At 37.5% G+C, this 26,319-nt stretch overlaps 1 protein-coding gene and 1 long non-coding RNA gene across 5 annotated transcripts; one reads left to right on the top strand and one right to left on the bottom strand.

The window, feature by feature from the left end:
• Positions 1–248: 248 nt before the first annotated feature.
• Positions 249–12,798, bottom strand: Arrdc4 (arrestin domain containing 4). 2 transcript variants are annotated; one of them, XM_005320095.5, is made up of 8 exons: positions 12,332–12,792; positions 8,305–8,371; positions 7,930–8,077; positions 5,973–6,075; positions 4,742–4,998; positions 4,053–4,212; positions 3,346–3,500; positions 249–2,936 (listed from the first exon to the last, which is right to left on the bottom strand). In XM_005320095.5, exons 1-8 carry the CDS (start codon positions 12,636–12,638, stop codon positions 2,880–2,882), a joined length of 1,254 nt encoding a protein of 417 aa, XP_005320152.1. In that variant the 5' UTR covers positions 12,639–12,792; the 3' UTR covers positions 249–2,879. The 2 variants fall into 2 exon arrangements, with proteins under 2 accessions (XP_005320152.1, XP_077907368.1); XM_078051242.1 differs by lacking the exon at positions 4,053–4,212 and having other exon boundaries at positions 12,332–12,798.
• Positions 12,799–12,932: 134 nt separating this feature from the next.
• Positions 12,933–24,404, top strand: LOC120886305 (uncharacterized). 3 transcript variants are annotated; one of them, XR_013439478.1, is made up of 5 exons: positions 12,933–13,446; positions 15,967–16,056; positions 16,185–16,297; positions 20,504–20,684; positions 23,365–24,404. It is a non-coding gene; the product is annotated as an uncharacterized LOC120886305 (long non-coding RNA). The 3 variants fall into 3 exon arrangements; XR_013439476.1 differs by lacking the exon at positions 15,967–16,056; XR_013439477.1 differs by lacking the exon at positions 15,967–16,056 and having other exon boundaries at positions 20,504–20,694.
• Positions 24,405–26,319: the final 1,915 nt, after the last annotated feature.

The following is a 26,319-nucleotide window of genomic DNA, read 5'->3' as shown; positions in this document are numbered from 1 at the left end:
ACTGACCAAAAGAACTTAAGCTTCCTTACTTGAGATCTCAAGTACTTTTTTTCATGGAATGCTAGGGGCTGTCTTGGGAAACTGAGTCCACTGCAGAAATAAGGTCAGAATCCTAGGCTGCTCCTTACCTCCTGATAGCAGATACAGACAAAGCCACCTTTTAGTAACACTTTGGTTTTTGGTATTGATTATCCTTCAATCTACAATAATATAGTCTTTCAAACAAAAACAAAAACAAAACTAGCAACTCACAGCATTAATAGAATAATTTTATTAACAAAAAGAACCCATGGGGTTCAAGCAAGAATACAAAATACAATCTTTAGTTTTTTTTTTTCCTGTGGGTTAAACTGTTATATTTTTAATAAAAAATAAAAAAAAGCTTTCATAGTTAACTTATCAAAAACATAACCCCTGCCTACTGAGTTTCTTATTGTGCAAAACAGAAACATATATACGCAAACAGTTTTGCCAAGGGAAGGATTTTGTGTGCCAAAAGATGCACATTTTCAATTTTAAATTTTTGCATCAAAAACAAAATTCTAAGGCCACTTTTTTTTAAACTAAAGAACAAGAGGGGAATAAACAGACAAATAATAGCAGCTAAATTTTTATCTTCATTTGTAGGTTTTCTCAGTTCCAATGTAATTTTCAGTATTCATATTTTGATTATGAAAAGGTATGCAGTTTCAACCTACAGCTGCTTAAGGTCAGGTAGACCAGTATCAAGTCACACTTCTGATTTATTTTCTCAATGCTACAAAATTGTTTCAATTTTGCAGGGGGACTTTGTGATTTCTCTAATCAAGGAGATAAAACAATCCTACTGAAGGATTCCATTAAGTGGTTGCTTTTCTACATGGAGCCAAATAACTCAAATCTCTCTCTCTCTGTCCATACAGTTTCCCTTTGTTTTGGTTTTGTGGAGATGAACAATGTCTTGACATGGCATGTAAACTTCAGCTTAGAAGTCAATAAACAGCTGAAAATGATCTTTCTCAAGTAAAAATAAAGCTATTTGGACAGCACTCAAATACACAAACCTGCTTAAAGACACACAAAACAAAACATTAAAAATAATCTCTAAAAACCAAAGCAAGGATTAAAGTTTTGTGACAAATCTAGTACCACAATTACTCATATAACAGTTTTGCATTATGATTTTAAACAGTGACTTGTCATGAAACAAGTGTGTTTGATGGTTACATGATTACAGAGAAGAGAGGTATCTGAGAAGGGTGAAAAGCGCACATTTATCTAATGTTTGTAGAAAATCCCTGATCAAATGACCAACTGATTTCTAAATACAAAATTTAACCATAGTAGAATTTTTCTATTTCTAAGTGAACATACTGATTTAAAGATAAGTTAATCATTTTATTGAATGAAGTACAGTATCATGCCTGGGAAGCACCAGGGTTTCTCGATCAAACCCTTAAGACTTGGCTGGTCCACAATCTTTATCATGGGAATCCCTATCTCCCTTCCACTTAGTGTCCAGAAATGTTCTCAGCTCACAGAACCAACAGACTGAAGGAAAAGCAGGCGAGCATGTGACCATGCACAGGAGGGGACAGGGGGACAGTGAAAACACTGCTCAAACATTTAGCAGCAACACAATCCTGTTGGTCTGAAAATCCTGAGGTTAACTGACAATAAAATATTGCACCAAAACAATAAAGAAAATCACAGTTTAAATAGTTGCTGAAGAATTTGAAAACAATATATAACGCAGTGACCACCATCAGTCGATTTAAGCCTTTTGATAGAAATCAAATGTATGTCTTTAAAAAAAAAGATGTTTCTATCCTCTTTGATTCTGCATTTTTTTGAAATATCCTTAGGTATACATGTTTATTTTCACTTAATGCTAACATTGTGGATTTTCCCCTTGGTCTAGTTTCAGATTCAGTGATAGATAAGACTGCTACATTAAGTAGCAGAAACTCTGAAGAAGGGTGATCAGGCCTAGAGTTTAAAAAACATCTGATAACCCCACTAGAGGTAGGTTAAGATTTTTTTTGTTTTTGTTTTTGACTGTGTAGTTATCAAGGCATCCTGAATATGTAAGCTTTTGATCCCCTTTTCTTTTTTTAATGTGCCCATAGGAAAGTAAGACAAGTCAAATATATATCCTGTGGATGTACTTAAGGGTGGTAAATAGTACAGTCTTCAACAAAGCACATTTTCATGTTAAAATTCTCCTTTCCCCTTTGAAATGTAAAGCTTTCCAGAAGCCCTTTAGGTTTCCTGACATTCTACAGCCAACTTATAAAGTACACTGTAACCTACTATCGAAGGAGTGAAAATGGTCATTACTTCATTAGGACCTTTACGGGAGCATGGTCTCAAGAAAGGAGGCTTCCGAGGACTTTAGTCCTTGATGTGCTAATATGGAAAGAAATCATGAAGACCCTGAAACCTGAGGGTCTCACTTTGTATTTAGAGTAGGCCACTTTGCCATTCACACACATTTCTATGCTGCTTGGCTCTTTGCAACTGTCTTTTCCCAATTAGTCCGTGTTGCCTTAAGTTCACGACACCTTTGTTCCGTTCCACGTTGACAAGCCTTCTTAAAGGAATGCTCTCACAGTGTTCCCACCAGTTTCAGGCTCCTTCCTCTCAGGTCAGCACAGGCACTCCTTCACTTACTCTGCCACCACCAGGACTTCCACTACATTCTTCGACTTTTCACATCTTCATCCCATTTTTCAAAGGGAACAAATAAATTAGCACAACCATCCTATTGGCCCACTGGAATGTTCCCATATTCTTACTTATGTTCTTATAAGTTAGCCTTCTCTCTCCCACCCTCAGAAAGGCAGGTGAAAGAAGCAACATTCTAATTTGATGATGAACACAGTGATTCTGAAGTACATTCAGAGAACGAAGGAAACAGGCTGTGTGTCTTCTACATCACTAGGATGTGGATCAACCTTAGAAAAAAGGGGGGAAAAAAAGGGGGGGGAAAAGAGCAAGATTATAGTTGTAACATTCTTTAAAATGGTTTTATTATCTACTTCTAATTATATGATGGCTATATGCCAAGTTGCCCAAAGCCTATCATTACTAAGTGCCAGCAGGCTGTTATGTTCTTGGTATTCCATGGTCACATAACATCTGAAAAATCAATCCATGACACTGTATATGCATGCCACAGATCCATGGAAAATACTGGAAAATGTGCTAATGGATCAGTAATAATCTATGAGCACAGTAAAAACACATTTCTATGTATTCTCTTTTAATTATGAGTCAGCAACAGACACTTGCATGAAAGGAGGACTGCAAATAAATATTTGCAGACAGCATAATAAATGTCTAATTTTCTTTCATTTTGTTTACCTCTGAATAAAGTGGTGGGGGCTGAAACCGGAATTCTTGTATGCAGGCAAACATAGGATAGCACGCTTCTCCCTCACAGTCGGGGGGCTGAGGGTAAGGAGGAACATGTCTAGAGAATTCTTCCTCTGATACCACATCCGCATAATTTGGTGGTGCTGAAACAGTAATGGAGTTAGAGCTAAGAAATTCAAGTAAAACTAATTTATCTCTCTGAACTCTAACAAAGACAAGGAATTTAGCAACACTGAAGATGAAAATAAAGCATTTCCCTCTCATCAGTCTGTTTTTGTGCCAACTGCAATGAAAAAAATTTGTTAAATCGTTACTAATATTAATTATATTCTACTCTTTTGAGATGGTTGTGCTAGCTATAGTTTAGACAATTATCCCTGAAATGTGGCTACAAAAAACATATTAACACTGTATTTTTATTTTGATTATTTTTTATTGTTTTACTATGACCTATGGTCATTAAGAGATGTACACTTTATCCCTGAGTCTGCCATCAGCAATTTTGTGTCCTAAACAAAAAATTAAGATTTCAAGGTCTCTTCCAGGAATGATTTATGATTCTTGAGTAGTGAAAAGAATAAGGGTAGCTGTAGTAGCAGTATTCATTAACATTTAAGCATTATTATCTCATACATCCTGTCTGTAGCTACTTTCTATGTAAAGCTTCATTATGAGAGAACTTCAAAATACCTTACCTTCAGGCTGTTCTGGCAGGGTCAGTGTCAACCAGCTCATATCCATGCTGAACTGGCTAGCGCTGGGGTTTCTGCTGCCAAAACCATTATAGGGAATTGTACCAATAACTAAAGGCAGCTCAAGCATCAGTTTTTTAGCACCAGGAATGTGAATGTATACCTAATATTTCAAAATAGAGGAAAAAGGCACAAATCTAACTTAGGCTTCATAGGAGATGGCCTAATTACATTTTTTTTTCAAGGCAATAAATGCCTTTATCGCCAACCACCCCACCCCCATTACAAATGTAAGTTGTCCTGACTAAATAAAATAAAGAGCAAACAAAATGAGAAATACACAAAATGCAGTGAGTACCCTCTGACAGGAATCTGGCCTCAGTGTACTTCACTTAAGTTTGAATAGTTTATAATAATAAATAAAGAATATATGTACATGTTTTCAATGTGACAAGGGCCCCTTAAAGCATCTCAATCTCTTTTAAGTTACTTTATTAACTTCCTGGGCAGAAGGATTGTGTTTTTTGTAAAAGTAAAGGCCAATCTTCATATATTTCACAATTGGTAGTAATGCTGACATAAAATGACATTTTCCTAAGTATTAAATAAGCAATAATATTCACAGACAGTGACATAGCTCTAGTTATTGCTCTGTCGCAAGTATTTTTAATTTTACAAATAGCTCTGCTTACGGCTAAGGAATAGTCCACTCTGATAATGCAGCAATCCAGGATGGATGGAGTAACAGGTGGGATTTTGAGAGTTTTCCCGTTCCAAGTGTCAGTGCTCCCAGATGCAATGTGGTTTCCTCGCACATTGGCAACCATGTGACGGACGGTCTTTGTCTTCCCACTAGCCAAATACGTCTGGGTTTGGAAAATAGCCGCTTTGGGAACAATCAGACGAGAAGAACAGTTCTCTATTTCGGCATAGATTGGAATAGCTTCTCCTAAAAAAGAGAACAAAAACAGGATGGATTGAGAGACTTCTCAAAAAATTCTCCTTGAAATCAAACTGGGCCACCACCAATTAAAGCTGAAATGTTCTAATATTAATGAACTGAGAAGCCCTGATAGATAAATTGCATTGTAAATATGTGTCAGATAAGTGAAAATCCACTGCAGGTTATGTTGATATTATTTTCTAATTATTGCATTATTTCCTTTTCTGTAGTAAAATGATATTAACAATCTAAAGATATGCAAATTATCAGTATGCACATAAATTAAGGTAAACATGTAAGTATATAATTTCAGTATTAATGTTAAGATTAACAGATTACAAACAAACACACTAGTGGTTATCATATTAAATTCCTCCCAACAGGAGAACAAAGCCTTTTAAGGAATTACTAAGGCTAAGGGACAAATAATACAATGGATGGAGTTTTACAACATTACACATCATGCCATAATATTCCAATCCACACTCATTTCCAACAAGCCATAACCTAGGATTAGAGGCTAAATTCACTACAGGAATTAAGCCCTTCACAAATGATAGTTAAAATTTGAATATTACTAACGTTTGCTAAGTTTCTATATTCTAAGCCTAAATATTTGTAAATCTCAAACCAGCAAGAAATCAGGATACTAAGAGTACTTTCATATTACAATAGTTCTCTTCTGAGCAACATGACTCTAGACATCCTTTTGCAACAATGATATTGGCACTTTCATACTCTTCTAGTTTTACTCTTTGTTAGAACTAAAGTAATAGGACTGAAGTCAAAAATACCAAGTATTTCTAGAACTTATTCATTCATTTAAAAATGTTTGCACAGGAATTTTTATATTAAAAATTATTCTTTGTGATTTAAAATATGATATACTTTGTATATTACAAAACACTATTTAAAATCACATAAAATTAGCTAATAAAATGAATAAGTCAATCATTTGAACTTCCCAACAGGCTGCTTACCATTACAGTATCCCTTTCTTTCAATTTTGGCACTCAGCGAGACTGGACCAGAAGTAAAAAACCAACAGCCAACCATTTTCTCTTGAGTTTTCAATACAGGGGTCTTGAAAATTTAAAATAAAACCACCTTAATTAAATCATTTTAGAGAACTCATAGAACTTAAAATTATTTTTCTTCATAGAATAGTTGTGAAGAAATATCAACCTTTCTTAGTCTCATGTGACATCTCAGATACTAAATCTTATTTCCCTCTTAAGAACACTAGGGTGAATTTTCAGATTCAAATTAGCATGATATCATCTTATTTTACTTTGAAGTTACTGTATTTCTGGGAAATGATATAGTAGCCCTTTAAAGAAGCAAAGGCTGTATTATGATACAAAAATTAAACAGAAAGTTATATTCGTTTTGGTATTTACTATGTGAAATAAGCAGTCTTTTCCTCTCTTTCTCTCTCTTTTTTTTCCTATTATTTCAAAATGATTACCCAGCAGAAATTTCAAACGGTCTTGGGGCTTTGTGAAACAGTAATAATGTGACAACATACATATGTTAACAGATCTAAAAAGGTTATTAAACACATTATGCCCAATCATAGTATTTTTTTCTATTTTTAAATACCAAGAAAAGTGACATAGGATTTTAAATGTTTAGTTTACAAGCTGCATACACACAAAGCTTTCTGTAAAACCCAAAGTTACTTGCAATAGTTTTTTTTTTTTTTTTTAATGGAAAGAACACTAAGGGATAATGAGTGCCTCTTTTTAGCAAAAACAAAATCCCTTTAAGTAATTTGTCATGATGATCATAAAGCCTTTAGAATACTTAACTGCCATATTCTAAGTTGTTTTTAAAAATTGCAAGACACTTGGCATCACCAAGCATTTAAAAAAAGTGTAAAGTCATAGCTATAAGCCTGATCAGTCGGATGCTGGTTCTTTTATGATTTTGGATACAAGAGACCATGCAAACATCCATACTTGTTATCATTTATCCAAAGGTAAAATTAAAGTAAATAGCGCTTCTTTTTTGTGTGAAAATAGGAGTTAAACAACTTTTAATTGTTGGCTTTTCCCTTGTTTTTTAAAACACTGGCTAGAAAAATAATACTAAAATACATCTTTGTCACATCAATTCCATGATGGAAAGTTTAAATTATCTCAGTATTTTCTATGAAGTAAGAAAATCATTCATTCATATTTAAATGAAGAACCATTAGGTCCTAGTAGCTATCATGAAAGTACAAGGTATAATTTTATATTATTTTGATAATATGGGTTTAGATAAAAGAATCTAGCTCATTAGCTCCCATCTTGCCTATTCTGTTGTTACTTATAGCCTGATCTTTCTTATCAGTCTACAGTATTTCTAGTGATTATTAGAAGTTCAATGCTTTAATGTGGCCAAATCTGTCATAAGGAGATGATAAGTGAAAGGATCTCGGCGGCAGCTGCATGCACTTACTTAATGTTAGAAAATGACATGCAAAATGGAAGGATACATAGCATAATGGCCTGAGCCTCAATAACAGGCTGAGCATGATTAATACTCTTCCATAATTACTGTTCCTCAACCTGCTATTATTGAAGAGTTTAGAATACCACGGTCCTGTGAATGTGGCCGCTCTGGTAAAAGTAACTACACTCTGTGTATGCATTATTGTTATTAAGCCTTATTAATGCATTTCAAGCCTGTGTAACTTTTTGGCAAAAGAACCCTGAACAGCAGGGACATAATCAATAGTATTAACACACACAATTTGTAATTTGCCCAACCTAGAATCATATATTTATAGTGAATGCCTATGGGTGACAAGATTGTATTTTCTAAGCCATCAGAGAGTGACAGGACAGACTACTACTAAACTGTCTAAATACAGATACCACTATTGAAAGGAAGGAGGAAAGAGGGAATAGAGGAGGAGAGGAAGGAGGAAGAGGAAAAGGAAGAACTTACCAATAATGCTGGAGTGTTGACATCGACATGACTAACAACCTGGAGTTCTCGTTTTACACTCTGATCTGGTACCTTGGGTCGTTCCAAAACTGCCTTCACACAGTACTGAATGCTTCCGTATTTCCCAGTAAATGAGGTCACCAAAGGTCTGAAACAAACCAGGCATTAATTTGTGACTTTATTTTTCAGTTAACCAACCTGGGAAAAGTACTCTATAAAATGGTGGTTTAGGTTGAAAGAAGAAGAGTAAGCAGGCCATCTATGGAGGGGCTGCAGAGGATGAATACACACTTTAGAGCCAGAAGATCCTGACAAGACTCAGACATGGGATGGACACACTGCCAAGAAAATTGGAAACTATCCTGCTTTACTTACTCAGATGGAAGTTGAAAGCGAAATGGAAATTCGTGTTTTCCAGGCTGCAATAAAATGATGGCTTCACCTGTAGAAGAGATTATTTTAACAAGGTTAGTACTAGAAAAAGAGTTTCACAACCTAAATCACATTTCCTAAAGAAGGTTTTGCTGACCATAAGACACAGTAGAATTCAAAAGTTCATTAAAAAGACTCAGAGAATGAAATGTGTACCAGTTTTTAGCCAGTAAAAATGGTAGTTTAGGTTTAAAAAGTAAGAAGCAGGCAGTCTATGGAGGGACACACACACAAACACACACACACACACCTTTTATCTCAGAAAAGACCAATTACACAAGTAATTACCATGAAGTTCTAGAGCTCAGGGCACCAATATACATATGCAGTACACACACACACACACACACACACATACACACACACACACACACACATATCCTACTCTATTATGTTAACATGAGATACTAATATTAAATTGGACCTAAAATTAATTTAGCAAAAGATAGATTTATTTTTATATATAAAATTCACATTATATTCTTTGGGAAGAGGTGGAAATAGAAATAAAAAAATCTTGACAATTATTAATAGTGGGTATAAAATAAAAAAGTCAAACCAACAAGACAAGCCACTAAGCAAGAGTCCGGTATTTACCCTTCAGCTCTAGTGAGATTAACAGGATTTCTTAGCAGTTAACTTGGATTTACCAAGCAAGGACATGACCCCCTCCCCTGCTCTGGATTGCCGGTTTCATTTTATTTCATGTACTGACTGTGAGAAGGCCAAAAAATGCAGCGTGTGGGTGGACTGTATAAGACCAGAGACACTGTTGGAGTCTCTGATGAATGTACATAGACAATCTGTTAAGAGTTCAGGTCAAAAGTGGACTTGATGGCATCCAGTGCTGGTCAGGTGACTTTCCTGAGATATTGTAAACTTTCTCTTATTTCAAGCTCAGATTTAAGGCTGAATTTTTGAAGGACAGGAAATCAGTAGTGAAATGGAATTTTTAAAAAACTTAATTACTAGAGCTTCATGATTTTAAACAATTTACACATTTTAACTGTAATTTTAGGAATATATTACTGGCCTGCTAAGTCTTCTAAATCTATCTTCAGTGTTTAATGTGTAATGAATTAGGGAGAAAAAAAAGTCACAAGCCCATTTGCATAGTTGTACTTCACAGGTGGGTGACTTGTAGGCAAAGTCAACAATAACCAGTCACAGGGACATGAGATCAGATTAAATGATAGTGATAGGGTGAGTCCCAGGGGTTAAGGTGTTCTCACAAACAGCCCTACAGGTCTCAACAGTGTCACGGCAGAGCTACACTACTCTGCAAGGGGAGCTTCTGCACAGTGCAGCTATCCAGTGAAAGGCTCAGGACCCAATTCTCCGGAGAGAACTGGACTATAAATTCTAATTTGTAATCATTAGATTGCAGAGCACGACAAAGTACTTACAAATGTTTAAAAATGTGGGTTTCATCTGAGTTCAAAATTTATAGGGCTTATATGCCAGGCACTGTTGATAAAAAGATGAATAACTTCAATTCCTCAGACCAGCAGAAAAGGCAACCAGACAACTAATTACGAGACAGTGCTAGAGCCTAGAACATCCACTCAGGATTATGTAGGCACTGAAGACCTGACAGTGGAATGGAGATGAGTTGGGAAGGGGCTTAGATGAAAGGCATGTCACGAGGAAGCATGACAGGCATGTGGAGAACAGAGTTGGCTAGGATACCAACAGGGAGTGACAAAGAGATGAAGTTCTTCCTTCATAGAGGAAACATACCCATTATTCCCCTAAAAATGAATCTTTCAACTGTCTTAAAAAATAATTAAAAACAACAAGAGGAAACTGATAAACATGGGCTATAGTATTTGGAATAAAATCTTTATTTCATTCTCTTTGTTTTTAATGAAAACATTCACAATCATGTACATATTTCTGCTTCTGCTCTCATGGTTCATTACTTCTCTGCCTTATTGAGGACTAGTTTCACAGGAATTTGTTTAATTTACTAATGGTCTCACAACCAAAGCTCAGAATTAAAGATTTTCATGAGTTGTGGGGTCTAGAAGACCATTAGAGGCAGAGTCTGGGGCTTAGGTTAAGAGGAGGGACTCATGTAAGGTCACACTCTGCTATTGAGTGCCCAAGAACCGAAACCTACTGTATGGGTCTATCTTTCAGTATTTGTCAATCAACATATGAAGACAATTACAGTAGTTGGATTTGATTAGTAATTCCAAAGAAATATCTGGAGAGATTCCAGTGTTTGCATTTTCCAGAAATCAAAATTTCTAAAAATCTCTTTTGAAAGATATGTTTTGGAATTAAGTGACCCTGAGAACCTATGACTATGTCAAGTTGCTTGTTTCTTTCCAGTTATGGATATTAGGGGTGCTCCCCGGACCCACATCAACTAAAAGAGGCTGATTTTTAAAAATATGTAACTGTTGTTAATATTTGTTATGATACATCACTAAAAAGAGTTGAAGATTTGCAAATTGTTTAGGTTTAGAGACAATTCCACTAAAATAAAAAATAAAATTTGACTTATTTTTTTGAATTGAAAAACCCAGGCTGGATTTCACCAAAGCAATTTTCATTCCTAATTTTAGGTTCAATTACTTTTAATTTTCTATCTATTTACTCAGTAGTTATGGGTTCAGGAAGTTTAAGAATTTTGGACACAACCCAATTTACTTCTCTCTTCCATGGCCTCTTCCCAGTCAGCCATCTTGAAAATCTATGTTGGCTATAACCACTGGGAGAGGCCTGCTGGTGATTCTGGAAACTTCACAAAGAAAGAGTGTGAGGGCAGGCAGGAACTGTCATCTACCAGGGCTCTCATTAGCCTAAAAGAAAGCTTTGGTTCCAGATATCCTTTCCCTATAAATTTGTGCTCAGTCAGATTATCAAACACTTTGGAGGATTTAACTGTGGATGGTCTATTCCATAGTAGGATTAAGACTAAACTGCATTGTATTTTGTGAAAGATATAGCAACATTTAAGAATATAATCATAATGTATTTTACTTGTCAAATTATCTTATTTGATAGCTAAAAGCTGATGAGGCAGAAAGGCAAGAGTTTAAAATAATTTCCTCTGAGGGGGGAAAAAAAACACTAAAGACTCAGTTTGGGTATTTTCATAATTAAGGGTATAAATTTTGGTACTTATGAATGTAACATCCATGTAGTGATCCCTGCATGGTGACTTCTAGAAAAGCCTACATTAATTGACTGGATTTCACAAAAGAGAACAGGAAGGGGTAATCCAAAAATGCCCAGATGGCAGTCTCCAAAGGCCTTTTGGGAAAGGGGAGAGAGGCAGGAGGAACAGGACGTGAAGGAAACAAAAAAGCGGCAATCTCTGATTAAAGTCAGAACTCTTAATAAAAAAAGTAGCCCCACTCCCCAAAAGATGGAAATCAAGTATGATGGTCAGGTCTAGAAACACTTCCTTTGAACCACCTCTCAAGAACTACTTCCCTCTTCCCAAGACTGAGTTTCTGCTAATTCATCATGAACCAAGGAGTGCCTAGGTCCACGATGGGAAGAAGTGGAGGCCCATGAAACACTAGGCATCAGAATGGAACCTTACAGACCCTGATTCCACCCTCCGTGCCTACAGCCTTAAGGAACCTAGATCCCTGGATCCTGACAGTCTAATCACAGGTCCCCATGGCAACGACCCACTCCCTTCTGGGTTCTAGAAGATCCTGGGACACCAGGTGTTCGACCACAGCCAGCCAAGAATGAGTCGCCACATAGGGCTATGCTGCAGGGCGCAAGGTCTGATCTCTGGGTTGCTGTGAGGTAGGGGCACAAGCATTGTTACCTGCCCCTCATCTGCGACCCCCACTGGGAAGTCCACCTCTTGAAGCCTGCGACAGGCCCACCTGCCAGGAGGGCACTCTGCCTGCGCGTGATCCTCCAGAGAATGTCCCCATCCTGGCCCTTACCCTGGGACCCAGCGGCCTGGCGGGGAACCCAGGCAGTAGTGCTCACTCACCGGCCGGGGGCTCACGCAGGCTCAGGCGCACGTTCAGGTACTCCACCTCCGAGGCAGCTGGGGGAGCCGCGCCGCTGGCTGAGATGCGGGCGCTGGCCCTCGGGCCCCAGGCGGCGGTGGCACGACCCTGGGCCTCCAGGCGTAGCGCGCTCAGGGCCACCGGTTCGGTCGCCTCCAGCAGCACGTGCCCGGCTACCGTCTCGCCGCTGGAGTAGCAGCCCTTGCGCTCATCTTCGAACACCAGACCCAGGCTTTTCACGCGGCCCTCCAGACCCAAGGCCGCGGTGGACCCCGCCTCTCCACCCATCCCGCCGGCGACTCGGCCCCGCCACTGAGGTCCGGGGAGGCCGGGAGCCGGGGTCCAGAGCAAAGAGGCGCCGCTGTCAAGGGCGCCTGCCACACGCCAAGGGCCACCGCGGCCGCTGTGCGGTGCCGGGTGAAGCACCAGCCCACCGCGGGGCCTGTCGCTTTAACAAACCTAACTGGGACTGGAAAGGGGCCGAGACTGCCCACCCTCGGCGCGCGCCCATAGGCCAGCTGTGAGACCTGCTCCTTGCCAATTGGTTGTAAATGGCCACTGAATCATTTCATTGGCGCCCCCACGCAAAGGCTAGCTCATGTAGGCAGTGCGTGATCAGGCAGTGTTGGCCAATCGACAGACGCAAGAGTGCACGTGCACAGGGCGTTTATTGGCTGGGGCAAAGCACAGTCCCGGCACAGGAACCAATCATAAGGTGGAGCGCCCATGTGGACAGATAGTGGGAAACAATATCTGTCAGGGAGGGGGCAGAACAGGGTATCTCCCGCTTTCGGCGTGTCAGCTGTTCCTATGGTTACGTGCGGGGGCGGGGTTTCTGGCTGCGTGGGATCTGTTGTTAAGAGTCACCGGGTTCGCACTAGAACATGAAATTGTGGCTGCAGCAGGATGGTATTTATCATTACATCTGCAACGATCGAGAGAAAGGAAATACATATCCCGGAAAATGGAACTCAGTAATGTTTCCTTTTGAAACTTGGGGGCGGGTCACATCCTAACTTTAATGGACAACCAGGAATTTACCAACCTCCAAGTCCCTGAGCCCCACCTCTCCTGGGTTTCAGAATTCCTAGCATAGGTAAGAGCCAAAGAAAGCTGAAGCTTATGCTTTTAAACCTGATTCCCCTAAGGAGTTCTCCCAGGCTGCGGGAACTCTTTTTAGGCCAGGAATGGCTAAAACTCTAATTCTTCCTGTTCTGAAAACGATCATGAATCAGGTTGTTTTGAAACAGTATCTACCATGTATGTTGCTGTAAATGATGATTTTTTTTTAAGGCTGAATACTATTCCATTTGATCACTGTGAATTATATATATGTTTCAAATTTATACTGGGCCCTATAAAGATGTACACATATGTGTGTGTGTGTGTGAGAGAGGGGGGGGGGAGAGAGAGAGAGAGAGAGAGAGAGAGAGAGAGAGAGAATGCATCACCTAAGTTTTGCCCCACCCAAAAGGATTTCCTGACCTCAGTGTAATAGTCCATGGAAATTTCCAGATTCCTTGATGTCTTGCTCCCCCCAAGCCCATAGCTCTTCTTGCCTATAATCTGTTTCAGTTTCATCTTTAATCTTCCATTCCTTTTCTCTTCTAAATTTCTATTCCCATCTAGCATCTGGCCATCTGGCTAGCATTCTCTAACCTTTTAAATAATCTCTTTATAAAAATTCCAAGTTTGTAAACTGTTATGGATTGATTCATCACAAATAGAGATTTAAATAGCTTTCTGATGTAAATTATTTTTTTTAAATCAGAAAGCTATTTAAATCTCTATTTAAATGTTCTGATGCCCTCTTTTAAGTTTGGATTATTAATGGGTGATTTAATAAGGGTGTAGGAGTTCAGAGTTTCCTTATCACCTCTCAAAAAGTGGTTACTGCCAAAAATCCAGCTCGGCCTAAAGTTCTGAAATAGCTTTTTTTTTTTTTTCTCCTCTTACTATTTTGTCTTGACTAGCCCCCAATATTCGCCTTCTCCAGCTTGTAGTTCTTCATAACACAATCAGATTGAATATGTTTATTTACATATTGTCAGTCACTCCCACCTGAAACAGAACTTGTTGATTTTTAAATCTCTAGCATCTAACACAATGCTCAATATATAATAAAAGCTCATTAAATGTAGGCAGACTCATTGATGAATTCCAACCCATGAAGTATTATTGGTTCTGTATAAATAATGTTCTGCCTCTTAACTATCCTTTCTTGTCTCTATGCGGCTGTTCTCCAACCCTCTCCCATCAGTATTAAGTGGCAGGAAAAGTAGGACAATGACCCTAAAAGAAGGATGAAATGACAGCACTGCAGACATAGCATTCTGTGCCGAGAAAGACTTGGCTCTCTTTGTTCATTTGTCAGTTCATATGTTTGACTATAGGCAGTAGAAGGTGTCACTAATAATGCTTTAACAATATATTTCTTGTTTACTTGACAAGAAGTTCAGTGGGAACTTCTTGTTGCCTTGTGGTCTGGTTGCCTTGAGTTGGACACCACGTTTAGAACCATATATGCTTTAAAAAATCTTTTCTCCTGTGCCATAGCCCGATGCTCTTCCAGTGGCAATGGTTACCATAGCTCTAATTAGCTCTTCTTCTCACAGAAGTTGAAATATATAGAGAGTGTCTGCAACAACAACAACAACAGCAAAGAGGATACTCAGAAAATATATTTATTTCTTGGATGCTCTGACTTCATATGTGTCATTGGCCCAAATTGAGTCACATGTGTACCTGTAGGTCATTAAATGGCAAAAAAGTGAGATATTTATGATTTTCTGACTCCATGATTCTTTTCTGGGGGTTGTTAGTATCAGAATTCTGTTAACAAGGAAGAGGGGAAGATAGTTTTTGAGTAGTATGTACATGAAGCGGTTTGAATAGTTAAATGCATCTGATCAAATTTGCTGTAGAGCAGACCTGCTTCAGATAGGCATTTAAAAGAATAGTTAAACAGACTAAAAGTATTTTACAACTAGAGAGAAGGTAAATTACATGGTGACTCATCTCAATCAAAACATTCCATTTTTATGTGTATTTATGTTATAAGTTAAGCTTGCATTGACATAGGAGCATATAGGAGGGTTTTTTTTAATGCAAAATGAAATCTTTGGTGGTTTTATTGATGTACTTAGACCACTTATATAGAATGTAATTTTGTTAAGGTTGGTATACTGATCAGAATGTTTGGGTTGAAATCCTAATTCCCAAGAAATGGCACTAGGAAGTGAGGACTTCGGAGGTGATTAGATCACGAGTGAGTGGAATTAGTGCCCTAATAAAATGGCCCCAGAGAAATCTCTTGCCCTTTCCATCATGTGAAGACACAGAAGCCATCATATATGAGGAGATGAACTCTTAACAGATACTAAATCTTCTGGTACCTTGATCCTGGACTTTTCATTTTCTAGAGCTGTGAGAGAAAAAAATATGGTTTATAAGCCATGCTATTTATGGTATTTTGTTATAAAATCCCAGTTGGCCTAAGACAATTGGTTTTTATGTGGATCATTTTCATATTTGATTTGATTATGCCTTCATTTAAGTATGTGTTTCTCTGTTCTCCCCCCTTTTTTTTTTCTTCCTATCTGAAATGTCCTGCAAGGATCATGTATTGGAGTCTTGGTCCCCAGTAGAGCAATGTTCTGAGGAGTTTTGAGGAAGTGTTTGGATCACCAAGGCTCTGCCCCCACAGGTCCATAATTTTATCACATTATTGGGAAATGGTAGAAACTGTAGGAAGTGGGTTCTTGGGGGTGTGCCCTGGAACGGCTTATCTTGTCCGACTTCTTTCCTGGTTCTCTCTTTCCTTCTGTTTCCCAGCTACTCTGAGGTGATCTGCTTTGCTCCACCATGCTATTCCACCATGATGTTCTGCCTCAGAAAGGCCCCAAAACAATGGAGTCAGCCAACCATGAACTGAAGTCTGTGAAATTGTAAGCTACAATAAATCTTTCCTTCTCTAAGTTGATTTTCTCAGGATTCTGTTCCAGTGATGAAAAGATAACAACTTTATTTTGACTACCTGTAAATCTTTTAGTAATCAGCTTGTTTATACCTAATTTTTTGACCATAATTCTCTATATTTTTAGCAGTTAATCTAGGTAATACTATTTCCAATCTACATTTTTAGCAGTTAATCTAGGTAATACTGTTTCCAATCTACCTTATAATTGTCCTGTGTGTTGTGTTCACATACATTGAAAATTATACCAGATACTTTTTACATCTTTGTTTTTGATAATTATGTATATTTGTAAAAACTCAAGAGATAGTTTATTATGATTGTTGGAATATTTATGATTTCTGCGCTCTTTCTTTTTTCCTGAAATTTAAGGTTTCCTCATGACAACATTTCAGTTTGAAGAATTCCAGTTAGTATTTATTTTAGAGAAGGCCTTGTAGCAATGAATTCTGCTAGTTTTCCTTCATCTGAGGTTTTTTATTCCTTTTGCCATCACTATTGATGGATATTTTTACTGGATATAGAATTTTGGGTTGTTCTTCATGGGTATAATCCCACTGTCTTCTGAGAACCTGGATTTCTGGTAAGAAATCAGCAATCCTTCAGATTCTTGTTCCCTTCTTTCTGATGAGTCATTTTTTCTGGCTGTTTTTCTTCATCTTTCGTTTTTAGTAGTTTGATTATATTGTAAGTGGGTTGGGTTTTCTTTGAATTTATACTTTTCAGGGGGTTTCTTCCTGTTCTTGTGGATGTAAATATATGTCTTTTATCAAATTTGTGTTTTCTGCAATTATTTCTTCAAATTTTTCTTTCTGTACTAACATTTTTCTCCTCCTTTTTTTTAGAACTTCAATACTAGAAGGCTAGATCTGTTAAATTTTGCCCCATACATCCCTGAGATTGATTTTTTCCCCCAATTTTCATTCTCTTCATTGTAGAGGTTGAATAAATACTTTGATCTGTTTTCAAGTTCATCAACACATTTCTATCCTCCTTGAGACCATTGAATGAATTTTTAATTTCAGATATTATTTTTCAGTTCTAAAAGAATCAGTTTCAATAGTTCCTGTTTCCTTTCTAATGACATTGATCTTTCCATTTATTTTCATAATGTCTATTTTTATCCATTGAGCATCATTATAATAATTGTTTAAAGGTCTTTCTAAGAATTTTAGTGCATCAGTTATTTCAGGTTGACATCTATTGTTTTTTTCCACTTTAGAATTTGTCATGTGTGCTGGCTTTTTTTTTCTTTCTTTCTTTCTTTTTTCTTTTGGTTTGGTCTTGTTTTTGTATGTTGAGTGATCTTAGATTTTTTTCCCCGGACATTTTGAATCAGATGATTAGCTGGATCCTGTTAAAATCTTTTAGAAAACACCCTCTCTTTTACTTTCACAGGCAGTGGTCTTGGACATATTCAGACTGCAGGTTCTGCCCTTCTGTGGGCAGGGTTCCAATATCAGCTTAGTTCTCAATGCCTTTGCTCTCCTGCTGTGAGTCTGTCTCCACAAGAGCAGCTCAGAGGAGTCTGGGACTGATGTCACTTCACTCACAGAGTTAAGAAATCTCTTTCATTACTTCACTCTCCATTGTTTCCCCCACTCCCTGTGGCACCCAGGATCCCTTTTATCTAATCCTCTAGACACAAATTTGGTGTTTCTTTAAAAGTTTTAGACGCTTTTAAGATGCTGCTGAATAGTTTTATGCAATCAGGCAAAGCAGTGAAGGGAAAGAGAGGATTCCTCTTTCACTTCAGATTATAGAGTCTTCTTTTCCCACTTCCTTTAACAAGAAAGATAAGTTTTCTCTCTGGGAAAAAGTTTCTCTCTCTCTCTCTCTCTCTCTCTCTCTCTCTCTCTCTCTCTCTCATCAGAAGCTAATATAGCCCAGAACTGAGGCCATTCTCAAAGTATGAATATATAAATGGGTATGAGAGATGAATCTTTCTCCCCGAAGAATTCCAAATAATTTATGTAGATTCTTCTCCCACTCAGCTTGATATGTATTAGACTTAGTGATTTTCTTTTAGCCCAGTGAACACTATTTTAGCCAGGTGATGAAAGTTAGGATCACTAGTGATAAGTTATGTTGATAGTGTGTTCCTCTTACATGGTATTATGAAAAGGACTCTTTGCCTCTTTAATATTCTTCCTTAAAATCCATAAGTCCAGTAGAAGCATGAGGAAACATCAGGCAACCCCAATATGAGGGATATTTTTTAAAATATTAATCTAGCACTCCTCAAAACTCTCAAAGCCATTGAAAACAAGGGAAGACTGAGGAAGGGTCATAGACCAGAGAAGTTTAAGGAGGCATGATGACAACTTGCAGTGTGTTATCCTGGACTGGATCCTAGAACAGAGAAAGGACTTCAGTGGAAAAACCAGTGAATCCAAATAAAGCCTGGAGTTTAGTTAATAACAATGTAAAAATGCCAGTTTCTTGTTTTCTCAAATGGACGTGGTAATGTTAACAGTGGGTGTGAGGAACATTAGAATTTCCATCCTATCTTTGCAGCTTTTCTGTAAATACAGATATTTTCCACAGTAAGCTTTTATTGAAAAAACAAACAAGCAAGCAAACAGGGATTGACCTTATCTCTCTTGCTTTCTGTGCCCCTTTTCCTGGTTCTCTGGCTGAAGGATATTTCTCTCTGAGTTTCTGCTGCTTGTGCCCTTGCATGGTCCCACAGTGGGAACACCCTTCATTCAAAGCCAGGAAATAAAAGAGGCAAAAACTTTCCATAAAACTTACTCTTGTTATAGCTTGGTCTTCAGTTTTTGACTTGGCCTCCCAAAACCACCTCCTATTGCCAGTGCTCAGATCATTTATTTTATTATTATCATCTTCAGAGATTTGTTTTTGATCTTTGGAAGAGATAGGATTCAATGTTCTATTTCATATTGCTCAATACCAGAAGTCCTCATTTCTCTACCTTCATCCTCAGGTCTTACAAATGTAGTTGGATTGCTGCATAACCATCAACACTCAGTCATTATCTTTTTGTATAGTGCAAGCATTCATTTTTTTATTGCCTAAGAATTTTTAGCTTGTAAATTTGATATCTGTTTGTGCATACCTAGAACTTAACTAGGGCACTGAACCTGTATTTTTGCTGATGTTTGAAATTCTTTTATGGCCCAAATTTCTGTTTCACAATTGGAGGTAAAATTTTACAAGGCAAAAGCTCTAGAAAGGAGGACAAGGAAACTGATAGAAACCCTGTGGAGGTGCATCTTGGGATAGAATGCCAAGATGATTGATAAGGAGCCTAAGGTTCAGACAGATGGGCTGTGTGCCATGTTTCACATTCACAGGTAGGATAAGTTGTAGAGCCAAGATCAAACCCAAACTTTGTGTTCTCTTTTTCATTGCTCTTGCCTCAAGGATATAGGGGTTAGAAGAAGGAAGGGAAAATATGAAAGAAGGAAGAGGAAGGGAAAAGCTAAACTTATTTTAATAAATAGAATGAAGAGATGGTAACAAATCTCCCTGTAGATTCTTTTTCATAATGTCCTGTATGTGCATTATTTGCACTGAGGTGCTGCTCTCTGTGTTAGTCATACTCTGGAAAACCCTGTGCATCTGTATGCCTAAATATGCCCTCCACTGTCTTCCAAAAATGATCTGTGGCAGCTGAGGAGGGAACATCTGAAATAAGCATTTTTACTTGGAGGAAAGTTTGAAAGGAGAAGGATCATGGGGAAGGAGCAACTAAGTAACCAATGCACCCCCCATAGCCAAAAGAGTGGGTGATAATTTTTGTTTGATTCCCCATTTGATGGGAAGACAGAAGTTAATCTATTCTGAGTAGTAGAAAAGGTCCTGCCTTCTTATTTCATGGTTTACACATGCATAATGTAGTTGTATTGTGATTACAAAAGAATGAGCAGAGAGAGGGAAGAGTTCCCATGAATGAACTAATCGTACATTACATTGCCATTACTAAAACTGTACAAGCAAACACGAAATCAAGACATGCAAGGTAAGTAACAATTAAGGGTCTAAAATAAATATAATTACATCTATATTGAAAGCAGAATCCATGAGAAAAGTTAATCTGTGACCAAACCTTATTTGTTCTACATGATTGCCCTTTAATATCCCTTTCCCTCCATGAGGGTCTGCTCCAATTGAAATTGCCATGTAATAACTGACTCTATTATTGATTTCGCAGAACACCTTCTTGCAAGTATATGTTGCCTGACAAAGAATTCTAATTGAATTATGGAATAAAATTATCATGAAACTTGTGGAGGCTATAAGGGCTTTTAAAAAGTCATTTTATAAACTGAGGTCCAGAGAATGAAGACATTCTATTCCAATGGATAGACTCAAGGACAAGAGCCAATGAGCATGTGAGTGTGGGTGAGTCCTATGCCTATGGTTTGGTACCATTCAGACCCTTCCACCACCAGCTCCCTTTCCCCCTGTTATGAAGCAATATCTACCATCCACCATTCCCAAATTAGTAATGCATTGGTAAATGCATGTGCATTTAGGAATATATATATGTTACATAATCTTGTATAGTTTTATGCATTTGTCTTATACACACACTGATAATCATATATTACTTGTGGGGTTGTACACCATTTTCTCCTTTACTTCATACTTCTTATCAGTACATAAAAATCTGTCTCAGAGTAGCAGGATTCTATTGTCTGACCACATCATTATTTGTGTAATCATAGCCTCACTAATAGGCATTTAGGTTATTTTAGATTTAGATCCATTAATAGTAATAACATTGAACATCCTTAAAAGGCTATGCCATTTTTTAGTGTAAATGGATATTACAAAACTTTTCTTCAAAAAGATTATATCCTTACTAACAGTGCATGAGATCACTTTAAAATTTCCAATTGTTGGATATAACCAGCCTGAATTAGTCAAGGAAATAAGTAAAAGATGGTATTTCATTGTGATTTAAATTTACCTTTTTAGTAATAGGAGGGATTATGAGTGAAGCTGAGCATATTTTCATACGATATATATTTTTTGAAATGGAAACTCATAATTGTTGCATTTTTCCTTTTTTAAAAAAAATTGACTTACAGATCTTTTTACAGTGTTCTAGGTATTGAAACTTGGTGTCATATATTACAAATATTTTGTCATCTTATACATGTTTGTTTTTTTTAATCCTAGAGATGCTTTTAATTTAATTTAAATTGAATTAAATATAAATTTATTTAATATAAACATTTATTAATCATTTACATTACAGCTTTATTTTCTAGAAAATCGTAAGAAGGCCTCCCCTTCCCACAATAACACTTTCCCTATATTTTGTTCTGATACTTGTGTTTTTTTAAGCCTTCAACTCTTTAATAATCTGAGCAGCTTGTGAAGAAAATATTTAATGATCTCCCCAAATTTCTAATTCCTGCAATATAATTTATTGAATAATTTTTCTTTACCCATTGAGTGAAACATTAATTTTTATTATCTGATAAGTTGATACAGATCTGTGTGTTTTTTGTTTTGTTTGGTTTGGTTTTGGTACTGAGGATTGAACTCAGGGGCAATTTACCACTGAGATATATTCCAAACCCTTTTTTATTTTTTATTTTGAGACAGGGTCTCACAGAGCTAAATTGCTGAGGCTGGCCTTGAACTTGCAATCTTCATACCTCAGTCATCCAAGCCACTGGAATTACAGGCATGCACCATCACACCTGGTTTATCAGTGTGTTTTAAAATTCTTTTATACTGATATATAAACAACATTTGTGTTTATTTCAGCTTTTTTCTATAGTATATTCTGATAGCTAGTAGGGCAAATGTTACCTCATCTCTGATCTTTAAACATTTTATTTCTTCCATACGAATTTTAGGACTATCTTGTCAGGTTTTAATAAAAAATTTTGTTGTTTGATTGAAATAGCATTAGAAAATCACAGAATTTATCTATTACATTGTGAAGAATGAGTATTTTTAAATATTCGGGGTTTTTTTCCATCCAGGCACTTAACATATTCTTCAATAGAATTTTTATCTCTTTCTTAATGTAAGTCACACATTTCTGGTAAAGTTTATTTTATAACTTTCCCCCAATATTTTGAGTTGAATGGGAATTTTTTCGTAGACATTTTTGAATTGATTATTGCTATGCAGAGGAGAAACAGTGCCTTTTTCATCTGAATCCTGTCCTTGGCCCTTGGTGGACTCCATCTATTAGAATACTGGGCTTGGATATAAAGCTTCCTAAGGTTTTCTTTGTGGGTCAAGTAGATCATAGGCTCATGGGGAAAATAAGATATCAAAGTGTTAAAATGACACATTCACCCACAGCTTCTAATTATAATGTTCCTGTGTCCTTGAACCCTTGGGCTAGACAGAGAAGCCTGTGTTACAAATACGATGATGGAATGGTTGGCCTTTTGCGTCAGCTACAGGGCTGCACGTCACTGTTGAGTGGGGTTTATTGTGTGAAGTTCATTGTTAGGTGGAGAGAAGGTCTCCGCTGCAGATGAAGGGCACAGAGTCAGTGAAAAGAACAGGAGCTTCAGTTCCTAGGTTTATTTTTTTTTTCTTTTTTTTCTTTTTTTCTTTTTTTTTTTTATTGGTTGTTCACAACATTACAAAGCTCTTGACATATCATATTTCATACATTAGATTGAAGTGGGTTATGAACTCCCAATTTTACCCCAAATGCAGATTGCAGAATCACGTTGGTTATACATCCACAATTTTACATAATGCCCAATTAGTAATTGTTGTATTCTGCTAACTTTCCTATCCCCTACTATCCCCCCTCCCCTCCCCTCCCCTCCCTTCTTCTCTCTCTACCCCATCTACTGTAATTCATTACTCTCCTTGTTTATTTTCCCATTCCCCTCACAACCTCTTATATGTAATTTTGTATAGCAATGAGGGTCTCCCTTCATTTCCATGCAATTTCCCTTTTCTCTCCCTTTCCCTCCCATCTCATGACTCTGTTAAATGTTAATCTTTTCTTCCTGCTCTTCCTCCTTGCTCTGTTCATAGTTGCTCTCATTATATCAAAGAAGACATTTGGTATTTGTTTTTTAGGGATTGACTAGCTTCACTAAGCATAACCTGCTCTAGTGCCATCCATTTCCCTGCAAATTATACAATCAATCAACAAGTACATGAAAAAATGCTCACCATCTCTAGCAGTCAGAGAAATGCAAATCAGAACCACCCTAAGATACCATCTCACTCCAGTAAGATTGGCAGCCACTATGAAGTCAAACAACAAGTGCTGGCGAGGATGTGGAGAAAAGGGTACTCTTGTACATTGCTGGTGGGACTGCAAATTGGTGCGGCCAATTTGGAAAGCAGTTTGGAGACTCCTGGGAAAGCTGGGAATGGAACCACCACTTGACCCTGCTATTGCCCTTCCCGGACTATTCCCTGAAGACCTTAAAAGAGCATGCTACAGGGATGCTGCCATATCGATGTTCATAGCAGCACAATTCACAATAGCTAGACTGTGGAACCAACCCAGATGCCCTTCAATGGATGAATGGATAAAAAAAATGTGGCATCTATACACAATGGAGTACTATGCAGCAATAAAAAATGACAAAATCATAGAATTTGCAGTTCCTAGGTTTAAAGCTTACTTCCGACACTTGCTGTGTGAGTCTGAGGAAGAGATTTTCACTAGGACTCGGATGCTAATGCTTTTCTCGTTGTGTGTCTATCATGTTAAATGGAATATGGCAGGGAAGATGTCTCTGATACAGTAAGTGTCCATTACATGGAGGCCTTTGCTGTTGTTTGAAGAGGATGTTGGTGGAGGTGGACTTTGTGACTGACAGGCTGGTTTTGAAGTTCTAGCTCTGCCATTTCCTAATGCTACTTGGACTCTTGAAGCTACTTGGACTCTTCAAGCCTCAATTTCCTCAAGATTGGACTGAAGATAATTTAAGGATTAAGTGAGAATGTGAACATGCATGCTTCACAAATTATGATATTTCATGTAACTGGCTGGTGGTCATGTTATTTCTGGAAATCTCCCTTCTTTCTGTAGACAAAAAAAATATGTTCTCATTGAGATATAAAGAAGATGTGTCTCTCATTAAAACCACATTTTTAAATCAAAATATATAAAATGAGCTTCAGGTATCATTTATGTTTCATAAAAAAACATTTCATGGGCTAGGGATATAGCTCAGTTGGAAGAGTGCCTGCCTGGCATGCACAAGGCCCCGGGTTCAATCCCCAGCACCACAAAAAAACAAACAAAAAACAAAAAACATTTCAGGATTTTAGTTACTTGATTTGTATGTGTTTTTAAAATGTTCTCCTACTATTTTTCAGGTAATTATTCAGGCCATTCTTTCAAAACCAAGTTTTGTCATGAAACTGAGTACTATAGAATTCTGCTTTTCTGAGACATGATGAGACTTCTTGCTTCAAGCAATGGTATCATAGATTACTTAGGAAAAGTGAGAACATTGCCATAATGTTGGGTCCAATATTCTTCTGCTTTCTAGCTGGGTAGAAATCATCTTTTTTATTTATTCATTGAATTTAGGCATAGCAGGGAGGCACCTGAAAAATTGTTAATGATTAAAATTACTTATCATAAATTTGAGTCTGAGGGAGACCTTCTTTAAAATTGGACACACTGGGCTGTAGTGTAAGAAGAAACATTTTATTGAAGCAATTTTATTGCCAAGACACTTTTTTCAAAGTATCATATCCAAATGCAGATGGGTTCTTTAACCAAGAAGTGGCTGGTCTGAACATTCTAGAAGATAGACATTAACCATTCACCAAACTGTGCCAACCATCCTTGAAAAAAAGCACATTTCATAAAGAAGCCATTAAATGTAATTAACTGTTTTCTGAACCCAGCTTTAAGCCTTCCAATTAAACAATTTGTTGAATTTGTTGTCATATCTAGGAACTTTAAATCTATTGCTCAGTGATTTTCAAAGAAGTAAGTTCTTTAAAGGTTAACTGGAAAAATGCCTGTGGAAACAGGGTGCACACACAGATCAGAGGTGGAGTTATCAACAGGCATACTTGTGATATTAATCCCAATTTACTTAATATCAGGTGACTCACCTGAAGTTTCTGATCACAAGAGATGAATGGTATTGTGAGAGAGTCAGTGGGCATTTCTCCAACCTGCTCATGAAGGACCTTTGTCCATATTGGAGGGGAGCAGAGGCAAAGTTCACGGTTTATCCACAGGTGTTAGTTATAACTTGGGGTCTATTATTCTTTGTCCAGGGTTTATGGTTAAACCAGGTTTGTGCTTGAGGAAAAAATATACAAATACAAGATGTGCCACATTCTCATTTCCCAGGCTTGTCTTGCTAGCTTCTCAGCCAGAGGAGGTACTTAGGAGGAAGGAGAAGGGGAAGGCAGAACAATGATATTGCTTAGGCGATCTCAAACTGGGTTGTACTTTACCTAGGGAAATTTTAAAATATGGATGCTTGGGGTTTCCAGATAATACCAATGCACACTGTAAGTGAAGAAAATGGCTTTGGACACTCATCATCCAAAAGATGAGTTAGTTTTCAACTTCTTAAATGCAATTGGGTAACCCCTGTTTATTTAGAAACAATGGTAGGGTCAGGGTTTAAAGTTGTAGTTTCAAAGAAATAAATATGCAGGAGAGGTGCCAGGTGTGAGTTATTAACTTGTGATCTATTAAATCATTTGCCAGGTTTTGAGTATATGTGAATTGGGATGGGGTGAGGAGGAAAAAAGTTTCATCCCTTTCAGAAGATAATGGAAGAAAGCCACAAGGAGCAAATCTTTTAGGAATCCACTAAATGAACATCCATCTGTACAAATTTATGCCCACACTAAGACACACACATAATTTTTAAGAAAGAACATCTCTAAGTCATGGAGGGGTAGCCTGAGTGTTTCTTCAAACCTGTATCTTTTCCTGTGCCTGCACCCTGTACTTCCTCTAGTCAACAATTCCAGGTTCCCAGGGGGACTAGAGCAGCTCCCACCTACCATTCTGACCTAGAGAAAGTCACCTTTCCTTGT

Source organism: Ictidomys tridecemlineatus, chromosome 5 (assembly GCF_052094955.1).
Source record: "Ictidomys tridecemlineatus isolate mIctTri1 chromosome 5, mIctTri1.hap1, whole genome shotgun sequence".
Lineage (NCBI taxonomy): Eukaryota > Metazoa > Chordata > Mammalia > Rodentia > Sciuridae > Ictidomys > Ictidomys tridecemlineatus.
This window is presented reverse-complemented; position numbering and strand designations above follow the sequence as displayed.

What these genes read in the sequence shown, in the direction of transcription:
- Arrdc4 (XM_005320095.5), bottom strand. Translation starts at nt 12,638, where the DNA reads ATGGGTGGAGAGGCGGGGTCCACCGCGGCCTTGGGTCTGGAGGGCCGC. An exon ending in CGCTTTCAACTTCCATCTGA is followed by an intron (nt 8,078 to 8,304) that starts GTAAGTAAAGCA and finishes GGTTTGTTTCAG; the next exon opens with ACCTTTGGTGACCTCATTTA. An exon ending in CCCCACCACTTTATTCAGAG is followed by an intron (nt 2,937 to 3,345) that starts GTAAACAAAATG and finishes CTTTTTTCTAAG; the next exon opens with GTTGATCCACATCCTAGTGA.